This window comes from Budorcas taxicolor, chromosome 1, assembly GCF_023091745.1.
Source record: "Budorcas taxicolor isolate Tak-1 chromosome 1, Takin1.1, whole genome shotgun sequence".
Taxonomy (NCBI): Eukaryota; Metazoa; Chordata; class Mammalia; order Artiodactyla; family Bovidae; genus Budorcas; species Budorcas taxicolor.
This window is the reverse complement of record NC_068910.1, coordinates 206,121,580-206,138,892: the sequence shown is the minus strand read 5'-3', so window position 1 is coordinate 206,138,892 and position 17,313 is coordinate 206,121,580. Positions and strand designations below refer to the sequence as shown.

Below are 17,313 nucleotides of genomic sequence, written 5' to 3'. Positions count from 1 at the left end.
TGAGGGCCTCCCTGGTGGCTCAGTGGTAAAGAATCCCCCTGCCAATCAGGAGATGCCGGTTCGATCCCTGATCTGGGAAGATCCCACATGCTCCAGAGCCTGTGCGCTGCAGCTACAGAGCCTGTGCTGGAGACTAGCCCCCACTTGCCGCACCTGGAAAAAAGCCCAAGCAGCAGCAAAGCCAAAAATAAATAAACAAAATAATCGTTATTTTTTAGGTGCATGATGTGAAGCGTACACCTTGGTGAGTGTGTGTAAGCGCAGAGCCTCAGCTATAGACCAGAAACATTGCCTGTCCTGCGCATGAAGTTTCCCCAGAACCTGCCATGCCCATTGTAAAAAAAATTATTTATAAATTTTTAAATTATTATTTATTTTATTGACACACTGGGTCTTCGTTGCTACGCACGGGCTTTCTGTAGTTGCATTGCACAGGCTTCTTATTGCCGTGGCTTCTCTTGGTGCAGAGCACGGGCTCTAGAATCTGGGCTCAATAGTTGTGGCACACAAGCTCAGTTGGCCCGAGGCATGTGGAATCTTCCCGGACCAAGGGTCAAACTGATGTCCCCTGCCTTGACAGGCAGCTTCTTATCCACTGGACCACATTCAGGGGTGAAGTCCCCTGTGCTCACTCTTACCTCCAGCCTTGCTTACCCACTTCTGAGACAGTGTGGAGTCCTTGTGACAGGCCAGCTGCCCACAAAGCCCAAGCTAGCCACTCTCTGGCCCTTTACAGAAAACGTTTGCCAACCCCTCCTTAACGACCAGATCTGTTGCCCAGTCTTTGAAGTTCCTGTCGAAGTTCCAGGTTTTGCTAATGTGCCCGACCCTGCTCTTCCCCCGGCAGAGCTGCTGGTGCTGAACGGGGCTGACCCGGTGGCCGAAGTCGCCATCCGACAGCTCAGCGAGTCCTCGAAGCTGAAGCTCAAGTCCCCGAGGAAGAAGAGCACGATCATCATATCCGGGGTCTCCAAGGTGAGCCTCTCCTCCTCCCACGCCCGCCCCGCCCCGCCCCGCCCTCCACTTAACTCCAGAAAGTTCCACCCCCGGGAATGTCAGGTTGCCTGCGGGCTTGCTAGGTGGCTTCAGTCGTGTCCAGCTCCTTGCACCCCCATGAACTGTAGCCCGCCAGGCTCCTCTCTCCTTGGGATTCTCCAGGGAAGAATACTGGAGTGGGTTGCATGTCCTCCCCCAAGCCATCTTCCTGATCCAGGGATCAAACCTGCATCTCTCAGGTCTCCTGCGTTGCAGGCAGGTTCTTTACCACTGAGCCACCCGGGAAATGTCAGATTGTGTTCCCCCAACAAGGGATTACTTGCGACATTTTTGTTTACGCAGCTTATCCTGTTGAGGAAGAAACTTGATGGTTTCTGACCTGGGATGCTTTGGGTGTAGAGATTGGTGAATCATTTGAAGAAAAATTACTGAAAGAGAAAGACCGAGATGAGGTCAGCTCCCCTTTGGGACAGGACCTCCACCCCCATCACCAAGCCGTCTTGGGGAACTTTCACTTTACACATGACTCATTTCCAAACGCTTCCTTTTGCAATGAATGTTTATGCCTCCTGCAGTCAGAGAAATGAAGCTTGTTTTAAAACACACCCCTGTCCCCGTGCCTTCCTTGTGCTGCTCTGTGACCTTAGTCCAGAGCGGATGGCAGGCTCGAGGCATCCCATGTGGACATCCCCTGGCAGGCCAGGCTACGGGAGAGGCCAGCCCCTCTGGGCAAGGGCCCAGGTGACAGTCCCTTACTCTTTTGAACCTTTCAGAATGAGCAAAGAAAATGTGAGTGATGGAGGGGCAGGTGGGAAATTTAGTAGTTGGAAGGGGACAAGGAGGAAGATGAATTTTTGGACACGGCAGGTGGCTTGATTTCTTGAGGGCATAAGAGGGTGGCCAAGAGGGCATGCTGAGAACTGAGCCCCTGGCTCTTGGGAAAGGGGCCATAACAGGTCCTGGGAGGTGCTAGGGGCGAGTCACCAATGTGGCAATTATACCCAGGGTGTGGGTGGCCTTGGAAACCATCTTCCAAGAGCCAGGTGATGCCTCTGGGTTTCCTGCACGCACTTCCAGAAGCAGCCAGGAGGGGGCGATAGCATCTCTGGAAGCACCTGGCTCAGTTCAGTAGCTGGGTTTTCTTTAGGATTAATAAATGAGTGAATGTACCTCCCTGGTGGCCCAGTGGTTAGGACTCTGAGTTTCCACTGCACGGGGCAGGGGTTCCATCCCTGGGGCAGGGGTTCCATCCCCGGGGCAGGGAACTGAGATCCCACATGCCAAGCGGTGTGACCAAAAGCAAAACTATACCAACCTAAAAACCAAAAAATAAGAATGAGGGTGGAAGTGTTAGTCGCTCAGTCGTGTCTGACCCTCTGTGACCCCATGGACTGTAGCCTGCCAGGGTCCTCTGTCCATGGGATTCTCCAGGCAAGAATACTGGAGTGGGTTGCCATTTCTTCCTCGAGAGGATGTTTGCAACCCAGGGATTGAACTCACATCTCCATCACCGGCAGGTGGATTCTTTACTGCTGAGCCACCAAGAAAGCCCCATTTTTTACTGAAGGTCAAATTGTCCCAGGTTGAATCAGTGGGCATTTCTGACTTGGGTCAGAAAAGGCAGTTGTCAGCGGTCACTAAACAGACCGTGTGCCACCTCTGCACCCACACAGGGTGCTCTTTCCCAGATTCCCCCAGCCTGGCACTTCAGGCTGACCCTCTGCCTTGGGAGACCTGTGTCCACTGATTCTCAGCTTCCTTAGCTGTCTCCTTGGAGGGCCGGGCACCTTCGGACGCTGAAACCACCCCCACGGCTGTGTGTGTGGGGCTGCCAAGGCTTCTCCAGCTCACTGCTCCTCCCGAGTATCCTGGCATCTTCCTCACCCTGACTTTGTCTCGTATCCCTGAACAGACCTCACTATCTCAGGACAGTGACGCAGCCCTGATGCTGGACTACGCAGCCTCCATGGATGGTGCCCACCAAGAGGATGCCCCCCAGGACCAGCCGGAGGGGCCTGTGACCTCTGCCCCACCCGAGGAGGAGGCCCCAGTGGGGACCCTACCGGTCCTGGAGCCCCAGGAGATAGAGCTAGACTCCTGGGACTTGGAGAAGGAGCCACCGGCTGGGGCGTGGGGTGGCCAGGCCCTGCAGGACCCCGAGGGGGACGAGTTGTCTGAGAGCTCCCTGAGTGTGTCGGAGTTGGAGCCAGCCGCTGCCAAGAAGCATAAAGGTACCCTCCCCTCCCCACCCCTCCCTGCCCACCTCGGCCCTGCTCCCCGCCACTCCCCTCCGCCAGTCCGTGGCTTTGGTCTCCTGCTAGTTTCCAGGCTGAAATTCGGTTCTCAGCCTCTGCTCTCTTGCCCTTCTCCTCTACAAGGGCACCCTACCCCTGCACCCCCACGCCTACAAAAACACCTGCACTCAATGTTTGAGCCCCTTTCGAGCCCATGGGCAGGGCTGGGGGCACGTTCAGGACCCTTCTGAGTGTGAGCGGCCAGGTCATCTCTCTGTGTTCTTGGGGCCACTTGGTGTTCATGGCTAGAGGCACCCTGTTCTCTGTCTGTGCACCCTCCTTCTGGGGGTAGAACCATCCAGCGCATGGAGAGGGGCCTCCAGGAGCCACACACCACGATGGAGCCAAGGAGACCAGCTGGGCCGAGACTGGGGTCCCCTCAGCTGCACAGAAGGGCTCCTCTGCACTTGCATGCCTCTCAGACGCTTCCCTCCAACTGAAACCAAACCAGACCTCCCCACTCAGCCCTGACAGGACCCACGGGGAGAGAGCTCCCTAGAAAATTAGCCAATTAGCTTAACACATGTGTGGAGGTGAGGTAATCACTGTATGAGAATAAGCGACTGTTTCGCATTAGCACTAAAACAGGGCTTTAAATCTACATTTCTTCAGTGTGCAGTTTAACCCAGACAGCGCTTTGGCACGATGGTGACCTGAAGATACTTGCCAAGAAAATTTAGCCCAGAGGTTCGGCCAGCTCTAGATGTGAGGCTTCAAGACTCGCTGAGTCTCAGCTCCCTCCTGTATGCACAGGGATGTGCATACTGCAGGTGGCCGCCTCCCGAGAACCCCACCGGCCAGGCGGTTATAGGAGGTCCCGGTGCAGAGCGTGGAAAAGGAGAGCTGAGGCAGGGGCTGGGGCCAATCTGGGAGTCCTGGGTGCAGCTTGGTCCCGGCTCCTCGGCGAGGGTAGATATTAGGAATCTCACGGGTCGAGAACCGTGGTCAGGGGCTCTGCCTTCTGCTCCTTTGTTCTTGGTGCCATGGACCAGTGCAGTGATCCCTGCTTGGGGCAATCATGTCCCCTCCCCAGGGGATGCCGGATGTAGCTGGAGAATTTCAATTGTCATAGCTGGGAGTTGGGGGCGCTGCTGGCTTCAGCCAGGTCGAGGCCAGGGGTGCTGCTCATCACACCTCGGGGCACAGGACAGCCCCGGTATCCTTGGGATGGAGCTGGAGAGCCCTCCCCATTCGATTCCTGTCTCTCCCCCTTGACCCACTGCCGCAGATCAGATTGGGATAGATGGGGGAGGAGACAGAAGTGAGAAGAGGAGGGGAGAGAAAGGAGAGGATTCCTGGGTGTGGTTCCAGACCCTGAGATGAAGATCAGACTCCATCTGCCCCTGCCCAGTGTTGAGACCTTATCCCCAGGGCCTGGTCGGGTGACCAGGAGTGGTGTGGGGAGCAGTGACCTGAGCACTGGCTCTGTGGTGGCTTCCTGGCTTCTGTTGTGGAAAAGGTGGCCTGGTTGTTGGTCCACAGCCCGGCATGCACCAGCCCCCGCCCCCTGCCCCCGGCCTCTTGGGGCCAGAGCCACCCAAGGGGGCTCACCTGGACCTAAGGCAGGCAGGTGGGCGCTGGGCAGTGGACACATGGGGAACAGGTGGGTGCGCCCCTTCTGTGCCCAACAGACCAGCAGCCATCCATCTGCTCTTCTCACGGAAGCTGACCCTGCCTCCCGCCCTCAGTCCATTCTGAAAGGCTGAGCCTCGCCAACCCAGGTGCATTTGGAGACCGCTGTTCCCTCCTCCCTCCCTCCCTCTGCTGGTCCTCCCAGGGAGCGCTCTCCCTGCGGTGTGTGTCCTTGCTGTGTCCTGGCCACCCTGCTTCTCTCCCGTGACCGGCGGGATGGGTGACACCCTCATTCCTGGGGACCTGATGCCCACAGATGTGCTGGCCCTGCACTCTGAGCCCTGGCAGGCGGCGCTGGGCTCACAGGATGCACCTCACTCCTAGGGCTTCACAGACCCAGGATGTTTTAAAGGGACCCATTTGGTAGCACTTAAGGAAAGTGCTTTATATTCCAGTGTTATCTGAGAGATCTGTTGTCAGAACCTTAGATGATTCTGCGTTGTGCGGATAGTTGCTGTCTTCCACCAAAACTGGTGACAAGGAGGCAGCTCTCCTTTTTAAACTAAAAACCAGTTTTCAGATTAAGAACCACCTATGTCTCCTGGCATAGGAGGAAGTTAGCTTTCCGAGACCTGCCTGCCTGTTAGAATTCCCCTGGAATTCTGCTGATTGGAAATCTACTTACTGTGATGATGCAGACAAGACAGGAAGTGCATTCCTCAAACTAGTTTTATTTTTAGCTTAACAAAGCCCTGGTGTGCTTATACCACACTGCAAATGCGCTTAAGACAAACCAAACTTAGAAGTGGCTAAGATGGTACATTTTATGTCTGTTTTACCACAAGTCAGAACAAAAGCATTGGTGGAGACTTTGAAAATTTTTCAAAAGTAAGACAAACAAACCAACGTCCTGCTCAGTAACGTCCTATGTTATGTGATGTAAATGCTTCAAACTCTTACCGTCTCGCATTCTGATTTTGCTGTTGCAAACTTTTCTTTTCACTTCTTCCTTTTCTCCATCTCCTGCTCATCCCCTTTAACTTAAGAGGATCGCTATGCCAACCAGAGTTAATTGCCTACACAGTAAGTTATTTTTGTTTTATATATATTTTTTTAATTAAGAATAGTCTTGCTATGAGGAAAGCAGATAATCCTAACTGAGCTGGAAGTTAAATAACCTCCCCACTTCCTTATTCCTCCCATCCCTTCCCAGTTTGACCTTCCCAGGATGCTAGTTTCCCCCCCTTCCTCCTTCAAAGTGCCCTGGTCAGGTGGTAGAGGACCAGCATCTCAGGGAAAGACAGAACTGTTAGCTGATGTGACGACACCACCTCGCCGAGAAATACAGACAGACCGGCTTCCATAACTGTCCTTGGTTCTAAAAGGTAGTCATTCCTATGAATGGGCTGTCTATGGTTCCCCTCGGAATCTAGAGCTGTCCTTTGGGTAGCAAACTGCAACTTACAAGTTTACTTTTGGTCACTGTTCCCCTGTCTGTAAGATGTTGGGACACATTTTTCCATGAGTGATTTATGTCAGTTAAACTGTGGAAACAACCAGGAATAAAGTGGGGAGTATCTGCAACATTAAATAGAATAATTATTTTTAATTCCTTCATATATGAGTTTATGGGGTTTCTCGGGAGGGGGTGCCAGTGGTAAAGAATACACCTGTCAATACACCTGCCAATGTAGGAGACGCAGGTTCAATCCCTGGGAGAAGGGAATGGCAACCCACTCCAGTCTTCTTGTATGGGAAATCCCATGAACAGAGGAGCCTGGCAGGCTACAGTACATAGGGTCGCAAAAGAGTTGGACACAACTGAGCAACTGAACAACGTGTTTATACTTGAGCCTTATGTGTGTGTGTATATATATATATATATATATTTTTTTTTTTTTTCTTTTTATTGACCTTGCTGGTGGAGAAGGCAATGGCATCCCACTCCAGTACTCTTGCCTGGAAGACCCCATAGACGGAGGAGCCTGGTAGGCTGCTGTCCATGGGGTCCCAAAGAATCGGACACGACTGAGCGATTTCACTTTCACTTTTCACTTTCATGCATTGGAGAAGGAAATGGCAACCCACTCCAGTGTTCTTGCCTGGAGAATCCCAGGGACGGGAGCCTGGTGGGCTGCCATTTATGGGGTCTCACAGAGGCAGACATGACTGAAGCAACTTAGCAGCAGCAACCTTGCTGGAACCAGGGAAAGATTTTTTTTTTCTCTTCCTGGTGCCATCTAAGATTTTGGTTATTTGCCTTAAATTTCATGTAACCCATTTTCACATTTGACCTTCAGGCATCTTTAAGATCAGGAGTGAGGTCTGAGCCGTGCTTCCTGCCCGTCAGGTGAATGAGGTGGGCTTGTTAAATCCGAACAGCCCCACTCCATTGCCCCATGATTGTGAGTTCCCCCATCAGCAAAGAGTGACAGATTCTGGGGCCCGGGGAAAGTGTGACCTTCCAAACTAGAGTTCTTGTGTCATCAGGGTTCTCCAGGGAAACAGAATCTATTGGTTCTAGGTTTCAAGGATCTAGTTTGTGTGGGTGAGTCTGGAACCTGCAGGGCAGACAGGAGCTGATGCCGCAGTCTTGAGGCAGAATCTCTGCCCAGGGATCCCTCCTCTTTGTTCTCAGTTGACTGGATGAAGGCCATGCACGTCACCTGGGGTATCTCCTAGGGCTCAGGCACAGATGGGAGACTTGGACCACACGGACAGGGGCTTCCCAGCAACACTCAGCTCAGTGCCAGCTGGAGTCGCTGGGCACGCTGGGCAAACTGACACAGGATGCTGGGTGCCAGTGTGCTGATCGTGGTGGCTCTGAATGGCCCTGCCTCCCTGCACAGAAGAGTGCACTTGCCTGCCTGAGCTACGACCTACCGTGCTGCGGCCGCATCAGCATCCACCAAGCGCACCCGTGGCTGTGTCCATCCCCAGTTATTTTCCCCGCAGCTCACTGTGCTTGAGTGACCAAGTTTAGACAGACGATCACATGGAATAACCTCGGCTTGTACTGGTCCTTCTTCACGTGTGATGAGTTAAACTGCGGAGCCTGGAGAAGGGCTCACAGTGCTGGAATATTCTGTGCTCCCCAGGCCACCGGCATCCCTTTCATCACGCCCAGAAGCCTATCCAAGTCCCTGCCAAAGAGCAGGGCTCTGCTCTGCGCTCCCTCTGAGAACTGCTCAATTCCACCCTCCGGAGGACTCCCCGGTGGCAGTGTGGCAGACCGGCCCTCCAGATGCCCGCCGGCCACCTCCAGCTCAGATGCTCAGCAGCACAGAGGAGCCAAGCTTTGCAGGACAGAGCGTGTCCCTCTCTGAGTCTTTACTTCCTTATTTGTAAGCAAGAGATGAGAGCACCCTCAGAGGTGGCTGGGAAATGTAACCTGGGCTGCAGCTTGTAGAGGTGCAAACCTCAGTCTCACCCCTCACGAGACCATGCTCTGTCCAAAAAGCTGATGTCCCCAGAGAAGCCACGACAAGTCGTGTCAAGTTAGGGGTTGATCTGCACCAGAGCACTTGTGGCAGCATCCGGTTCTGCACTGACGCCGAGCAGGCAAAGTTTACAACAGAGCCCACCTGCTCCAGAGGGTGGAGGATGAGGACCAGAAACCACGCGTGTGCCTGGCAGGGAAGGCAGTGTGATCTTCCACCCGGTATCCAGGGTTCAAGGATACAGGAGGACGTGGCTGCCGTTTCAGGATCCTCATCCTAAGTCAGATCTTCCCCTTTCCTGTCTCGTCTGTGTTAGATCCTGGGGGTGGCTGAAACAGAGCTCCAGAGGTGAGGTACTTTAAACAACAGAGATTGCTTCTCTGAGTTCCAGAGGCTGGAAGTCCAAGATCAAGGTGTGGGCAGGGCTGGTTGCTCCTGCGGCTGGGAAGGAGGGTCTCTCCCAGCCACTACCCCAGCTTTGGGGTCGGGGGGATTGCTAACAACATAGCATATTGCCTCTTGGCTCGTAGATTGCACCTTGAGCTCTGCCTTCACCTTCACGTGGCGTTTCCCAGGGTGCCTCTGTTCAAACTTCCCCTTTTTATAAGGAGCCCAGTCATACTTGATTAGCACCTGTCCTAATGACCTTGCTATAACTGAATCACCAATGTCATGACCATCTCTCTAAATAAGGTCACATTCTGAGGACCTGGGTTTAGGACTGCAGCATAAGAATTCTGGATGGACAAGATGCAAACCGTGACACCGCCCCCACTCACACCTCAGACCCTGGCTCCAAACCCCGGATGGGATTTCGGCACAGGGACACGTGTGAAATGGGCTTTGTGGATGGAGTGTTCGAGGGGAGGTTCTCTTACTGCTGGCTTCCACATCGCTAGGTCTGCAGCTGGCTTGGGGGACAGACCAGTCTGCTCCCCTCCCCACACCTCCATTCCCTGTCCGCCACCCCAGGGAGATGGGAATGGGAAGTGGGATTAGAGTCTAGATTAACCAGATGGGTCCCTCGGACCTCCCTCCCTCTCCTCTGTTCTGATGTGACAGCCCCACATTTACATGCTATTTGAGGGGCTGAAGCCTGTGTGTTGCGGTCCATGGGGTCGCAAAGAGTCGGACATGACTGAGTGACTGTGAACTTAACCCAGAGCAGCTACCTGTAGACCGGAAACACCTCCTAAGTGCCTCCCACCCCAACCCAAGGGAACCTGGCCAGGCTGGGAGCCTCCGGGACATTTGAATCCCTAGGTCATTAGCCATCAGGCGTCACTGTATCCACCCCACTGGCCAGACTCCAGAGTCAGGCCCCAGGGCTGGTGGTGACTCCTGCCATCACGCACCCTGCCTGGTGGCTTCTTTGAGATACGCTGCATCTTCCAGGGATTAGAATGGATCCGGGAATGGACCTCTGAGGTCCAGGGAGCAGCCAGTCAGGCCTGTTGACTTGGAGTAAAGCCACTGAGACTTACATTCACCTTTCTGCTTTGTCCCCCTTCCAGCCTTCCTCAAGCCCCCACACACCACCTCCCAACTTTGGTGGTGGTGGTGGTTTAGTCACTAAGTCGTGTCCAACTCTTGCGACCCATGGACTGTAGCCCACCAGGCTCCTCTGTCCGTGGGATTTTCCAGGCAAGAATACTGGAGTGGATTGCCATTTCTCAAACTCATGTCCATTGAGTCGGTGATGCCATCCAACCTTCTCATCCTCTGTGTATATATATATTTACAAGTATATAGATATTTTTATATATTTGCAATTATATATACTTATAATAATTGTAAATATATACATACAATACATATAATTATGAATATATATAACTATAAATAAATAAATATATATATATATACACACAGAGGATGAAATGGTTGGATGGCATCACCAACTCAATGGACATGAGTTTGAGGAAACTCTGGGAGTTGGTGACAGACAAGGAGGCCTGGCGTGCTACAATCCATGGCGTCTCAAAGAGTCAGATACGACTGAGGGACTGAACTGAACTGACTGATGTATATATGTATATCCTATTCAGCCTTCTTGGAAGGTGATTGTATCCAAAGAGAAAATCAAAACAAGTCTTTGGGGGCAGCTTTGACCGAATGAAATTCAGCCCATTTCTCTTGAGCTTCCGCACAGAAGCTCCTAAGTTTTCAAGTTATATGGCTAATATCAAAATCAAATGTCGTCCTACATTTGTCATAGTGTTTTAGTTCCCGTGGTGGTTTCTCTGTTTCTCTGTCCCACCTCTCAGTCCACAGGACTGGCTGCACTTTTTATTTGGAGCAGCCAGTCAGGAGAGGAGACCCATCCATTCTGGGCAGAGCAAGTAGGACAGGCATCCTTAAGTTCAGGTCTAGGGTGTGGCCTCTGAAATTCACGGGATTGCTGCCTTCCCCACAGTCAGTGCTGATCCTGCAAAGGTCTGTGGACAAGACTGGGTCAGATTTCACAACTGGCTGAACGTTTCAGCTAGAAGAGCAAAGTGTTGCTCTCGGGCCTCCCGTTTGGATAAAGCCGGATGGTTTCTGCATATGTTACAGCTTTTGAAGTACTCGCTGGATCTGTCATGAAAAGAATGAATTGCCAGATTAGCTATAAAGCTCCTCACTGGGAACGTCAAGCCATTCCTCTTTCAAAGTCCTTAACTCCTACATGCAAATGGTCATGGGTTTCACAGCCTGACTGGAAAGGACCCTGTTGGGCCTTGTTCACAGGGTGTTAAACTAGTTTGTGGAAGTGAAAGCAGGTTAGTGGGCTCTGTCCCGTTGCTGTGGTAGCTGGCCTTTGACCTTTAAGGAAGCATCGCCGTTGAAATCATTGCTGCTGCTGTATTTTTTCTATTTCACGTTCCATCATTTTACGTCGAATCCGCATAGGTTGGAACAGGCAAAACTGAGGTTCTGTAGATCAAAAGTGATCAAGTAACAGACATTTCATGTGACTTAGCTTGATAGACACATACTGGATCTGGAATTATAAAAGCTCTTCCTCCCCCAAAGAATAAGTGTTATTTAACTTTCCTAAGGGGCTTCCCAGCTGGCTCAGCAGTAAAGAATCCACCTGCCCCAGTGCAGGAGATGCAGGTTTGATCCCTGGGTCAGGAAGATCCCCTGGAGAAGGAAATGGCAACCCACTGCAGTATTCTTGCCTGGGAAATCCCATGGACAGAGGAGCCTGTCGGGCTACAGCCGACAGGGTCGCAAAGAGTCGGACACGACTCGGGGACTAAACAACTTTCCTAAGAAGGTGAAAATCATTTCTGTCAGAGTCCTTAATTTGGTTTTAATATCGGAGCACCCTTCCCTGCTCTGCTACTTATACTGTTCCTCATGACAAGGAGTGGGTAGGGCTGGGGGACCCCTTAAAGTCAGGGATCTGAGTGCCTTCCCTGGGAATGGATTCCAAGGGACAGTCCAGCCCGCTGCCCCTACTCTCATGTTTTAAGCTGCTCTGCTCACTACGGCTTGGGAGCTCTTGTGTGGCCTGACCCAGCTACCTTTCTGCGCTTGCAGTCACAGGCTGCCTGTGTTAGTCACTGGAGCTGCCTTCTCTCCTTCCCTCCCGGGCACGTCCCAGCCTCTCGCCACAGCCCTCTGACCCTGTGCCTTGCTCTTTCAGGAGGAATTTTAAGGAAGGGTGCCAAGCTCTTCTTCCGCCGGCGGCACCAGCAGAAAGACCCCGGCCTGAGCCAGTCGCACAACGACCTTGTGTTCCTGCAGCAGCCTGATGGGGCGCGGAGGAAGGGGGTGACACTCTCCCGGATCCTGAACAAGAAGCTGCTCTCCAGGCACCGGGGCCAGAGCACCCTGAATGGCGCCCCCTCAGACCCCTGCCCGTAGGCCGGTGCCCCCTCTCTGTAAGCTGCAGGTGTGGATCCACCATCACCACCTGCCGGGATACAGCCACAGGGCCAGCGAGCTGCTGGACGGCCGCCCTGTCCACCATCTAGCTGGGGTTTTCCCAACCGTTTTGTCTTTTAAAGGGAAAACAAAACAAAACAAAACAGTCTCCATCCAGGAGGTTTCCCTGAAGAGAACCTGCAAAGCCCAGTTTGCCACCAGAAGCCAGGGGACCCGAAGACTCCACCGTTTGTGCTCACAGCTGAGAATTGAAGTTAAATGGGAGGATACTTCCTGTGCGAGCTGTGGAACTCACTGTAAGGGGCTGTGGATGGGCAGCTGGGGAAACGAGCTCGGTCCTCCGTGCTCTAACCTTGGTTGGTGCCTGGACCACGTAGCAAAGGGGGCGGTCCCTCCATGCTGTCATTGTGAATGGAATGGATGGGTCACCTCTCCTGATTGGCTACTCAGAGTAAAAAGTGCGGCTGCCCCTGAGGACTGATAGGAGGGACACGGGCAAACAGAGAAATCACCGCAGTAACGGAAACACTGACAAATGTAGGAAGACACTTGCCTTTGATATTAGCCATATAACTTGAAAAATTATGCAAATACTAAATATATCCTATGCATATTATGCTGAACACTTTTCTAAGTTTACTTTGAGCCTATTTGCAAGTAGGAGATATGTAAATCCTTACGTGGTTTTACATTTTTCTGAATAGTGTCGGAAGCTATAATAATACCAACAGAGCAGTCAACACACGGAATGTTTTCCCTGCCGTCTGCCGTCCGGGCTCACAGGAGAGCAGCCAGCCCGTCAGATGAAGTCAGGAGCAATAAGCCACAGACACAAGGTTGTGTTCACCATACATACGTGGTTTTTCTTTAGTTCAAGGTTTTGCCAAATATTGCCAACAGCTGAAACAAAGTACTATCAGGGCAAAGGAGGAAATCATTTTATGTCTCAGGTGTGAGTCTTAGGAATGGAAGTTTAATAACAAATGAGCCAAACATACGTCAGATTTCTTTTATGAGCTCTTCAGAATGCTACTGTGAATGGTGCTCAGCTGCTCTTGGGAGGCCCTTGTTTTAATTTCCAGTGGAAAAAAACAGTGAGCTTGGCACACAATGTTAGTACCCTGTGGATCTTCCAAACTACCTTCCTCATCAATTCGCCTTTCCCCTGGGGGGAACCATGTTCCTCATCCGTGAGCCCATCCCCTGGGGTCCAGTCACAGGTTTTCACTCCTTCTGGATGAGGCACTTTTAGGAGAAATGCTCATTAAGGAGCACCTGTCATCCTGATGACAGGTTTTGCATAAGATCCATTTTTCTTTGTAAGACTTGAAGGCGATTATGAACACTTGGCTTCTGTCACAGATATGAAATTGGGTGAGTCCCTATCCAGAGGTGCTTTTGTGACTCCTTCAACATATACATCATGGGTAAGGGAGCCAGGGATAAGCAGAAACCTTTATAAAAATCATGTTTATAGAATTCTTTCCTACTTTTTTTCTTTTTGAGGATGAGATTAGAAAATAACATTAAGAATTTTATTATAGGGACTTCCCTGGTGGTCCAGTGGTTAAGGCTTTACCTGCTAGTGTAGGGGGTATGGGTTCAATGCCTGGCCAGAGAGCTAAGATCCCACATGCCTCGTGGCCAAAATCTAGAATATAAACATCAGAACCAATACTGAAACAGGTTCAATAAAGACTTTAAAAATGGCCCACATCAAAAAACGTAAAAACTAAGAATTTTGTTTTAAAACGCACTATTCAAAATCCTTAGGTGTCCCAAGAGTTATCAACTGCCTGTAAAATGACTTTTTTTTTTTTAGCATACATTGCTTTTAAAGATTATACTCCAATTGTTATCACTGTAAATTAGCACCTGGCATTCCAAAATCTAGTATGTTCATACCAAGTTAGTCCCCACAGACTAGAAATCACTACTAGTCTTTTGGAACCAATGGTCTTATTAATGTTCTGTTTCACTTGAGGGATTCTTGTCCTTTCTCATGTGGTCGGCAGAACCTGTGACATTTCACAATTAATTCTAAGAGGGTATTGTGTATGTAAGAATGTCAGGCACTGATCAGAAGTCAGTGCAATTTTTTATTTGATTCGAACTCAACTTTTTAGTTTCAACTTTCTTGCTCTAAAAGAAGTCGTAGCCATTCCCATACCTGAACAACCCCATGAGCGTCCTGCTCACTGCTCCATACCTTCATCCAGGGCTCTGCTTCTCTACTTTCTCAAGACCTGACACCTCTTCAGGGTCCTGGGGAAGTGTCAGGGGCTCTCCTTCCAACCTGTGAGGGAGGGAGAAGCATATGGGCTGGCGCGAGAGGGAGTGTGTACTGACGACATGTGTGTCTGCTGGTGTCTATTAGATGCACATCAAGAACCTGTACATTTAAGTCACTCCAGGAGCCCACCTTCCAGACGCACGTACATTAGTCTCCGGCAAATGGGTTTTTCGGAAGTGACAGAGGACACTGACATAGGAATAAGACAAGAAAAATGAGAGGTAGGGTCAGGGTAGTGCCGTGAGAACACGGGCTATATTGATACTGTGAATGTTTCATTTCCAAGTTGTTTATCCAGGTGTATTTTTTAATAGTGTAGGGTATTTATGTTAAATGTCATTGACACCAAACATCAATTAAGATTATACACCAAATGCAAAACCTACTTATTGTAAATCACTTCATTCCGTTTACCTTTTCCACACGTGAGAGTGGTTTCGGGGCTTTTAATATTGTTTTGATGAAATTTCTTGCAGAGTGGTGCTTTGAAAGCAATTTCTCATGAACGCTAATATTAATGTGTATCTGTATGTCTGGAACCAGCTGGTCATGTCTGTTTTAATAAGTTGTCAATACTTCTATTGGATTTGTTTAAGGATGAGCTTGTGTTATTTCCTGAGGAATGAAATGGACCTTTAGGTGTGTGTCTGATTTCATGTAGCATCAACAGAAGTACCCATCTCATCATTCTGGCTGAAAACCTGCTGTGAGGAAGAAGGTTTAGACCAAGCACTTTATTTCCATCAGGTCTCAAGTTTAAGTCCACAAGCATCCTGGGATTTCTAGAGATAACTACCCGGCCTGCCGCTGCCAGCCAGTCACAAGCTGGGTGCCTGTCCAGACGTTTGATTGGTCTTACTGGCCACGTCTATAGAAGAATGCTGTACGTTTTCTTCTTGAACAGAAAGGGAAAGGTTAATTTACACTGCTGCCACTCAATTCAAATGTTTTCTGAGTAATGTTCTCATGGCCCTCAGTCTTGAAACTTGGAATATAAATTGGTGGCTGTTGGAAGCCAGAACATTTAACTCCATCAGATGAAAAACAGGTCTCAGCACCAGCCTAGATCCTGTTGCCAGGTCCTGCCACCACCATCCCAAACCTGTGAAGGCGTGATGACCAAAGCAAGCAGCCCGGGGACATCAGCACTGCTAGTCCTACGAAGCAAACTCAGGTTACACCTCTCTGCTTCCTCCTTCTTCTATTTATTTATTTATTTTTTTTGGCGTTCCTTCCTTCCAGATGAGGAAGCAGTCAAAATGCAACAAACTGCCCCATTCACCCTGGAGGAGGAAATGGCAACCCACTCCAGTGTTCTTGCCTGGGAAATCCCATGGACAGAGGAGCCTGGCAGGCTACAGTCCATGGGTTGCAAAGGGTTGGACATGCCTGGGCACAGCACAGCCCCATTCCCCCAGCTTCCAAACGACCAGTAATGTGCCATTTATAATTTAGGCTTATAGTTCCCCCCTCCCCAGTGTTGTATCAAAGCTACAATTTTTTTTTTTTTAAAGAAGAAAACAGAAGGGTTTCCAGGTATGCGGAGAGGTTTGGCTTGATGACCAAGCGTGGTGATGAATTTACCCGACCGTGATTGTATTCCTGGGTAGCACTTTAAAAACAGACTGCGGTCTCGTACTGACCTTGTGTGGTTGGGTTCATTCCGGGAAGATGTGGCTGGAATGCAAATGGTCTTGGAAGGAAATAAATGGCCCACAGAGCACTAAACACTGAGTTGCCTTTGCTGAGTCCTGTGTTGCCCCCGTGTCCCTCAGCTTCTCCGAGGGTCTGGGAATCCTGGTCTTTCTCTCGTCAGGTGTGACCCTGGTCAGGTGGTTGGAGGAGGAGCTGTCCTAACATTCTTCCTAAATGATTCATATGCCACTAAGCACCTGCTTTAAGCCTGGAGCTAAAGTCATTTACTGGAACGACAGTGTCTCCAGTGAACTTCAGGGCACCGGTGAATTGTAGGTGCTGCCTGCCACTCAGGGTCTCTTGGCCTGGGTCCCCCGGTGGTTATGTGACCCTGTGTGATCCCCAGGGCCTTTTGGGGAGCACTGTTCCCCTTGGGGTGAAACCGCTATCCATCCATCACACCGCCATCATCACCCTACCCCAGCCGCCTGAGAGTTGGAGGGGTAGATGCCAGGTGGGGCCCCAGGATGGCTGGGACCCAGGCTGCAGGTTCTGGGGGTAGGAGTGGGCAGGGGCCAGGAGGGGCGTGCAGACAGAGTATCCGGTGCCAGCCCTCAAGGCCTCACATCTTGGCTGCTTATCAGCTTCCCTGCTTGTGTCAGATTCCCGGCCCCCTGCTCTGCCCAAGCCCTAAGAAAACTGGTCCCCAGTCCAACCCCCATCCCCATCCCCCACCCTTCCTCTCAGCTGTCCTAACCCTGAACATCCACTAGGGTATGGAGTGGTCACTCGAGGGCCAAGACTGACTCACAGCCTTGCATTTCAGAGGAAGGGTCCGCCTGCATAAAGCCCCAGCATTGCAGGCTCGGCTCTGGGTTCTCTGCTCTGGACACGGCAGGTGGCGACGGCACCGAGTCTGGTTTGGGACCAAGGCATCTCAGGCCCTCTGCTGAACAGCTGCTTCCTGCATGGCTAGAGGTCTGTTCTGCTCTGACAGTCCGGGAGGAGTCTGGACGGAGGTGCTGGATAGCCAGCTGTCCTAACCTGACCTCCTGGCGGTCACTTGCAGGTGCCCACTGTGTTCTTGCCAATCCCATCTATACAGCATAGATGTATCGAGTTCAGCCACTTCAGCACATTCATTGTGGCGCGCGCACCCCTCAGCCCCAGGACATACCTCTTCTGTTCTTACGGTCTAACCAAACAA

At 51.1% G+C, this 17,313-nt stretch overlaps 1 protein-coding gene across 1 annotated transcript in view; it reads left to right on the top strand.

Annotated features, from left to right (window-relative positions):
* Window positions 1-12,684, top strand: part of C2CD2 (C2 calcium dependent domain containing 2) — a 60,034-nt gene extending 47,350 nt beyond the window's left edge. The window contains exons 12-14 of the mRNA XM_052643256.1: window positions 848-975; window positions 2,909-3,227; window positions 11,937-12,684. Coding sequence (XP_052499216.1) covers window positions 848-975; window positions 2,909-3,227; window positions 11,937-12,157 — 668 coding nt within the window. The 3' untranslated portion in view covers window positions 12,158-12,684. The remainder of the gene's footprint in view (window positions 1-847; window positions 976-2,908; window positions 3,228-11,936) is intronic.
* The last annotated feature ends 4,629 nt before the right edge of the window (window positions 12,685-17,313 follow it).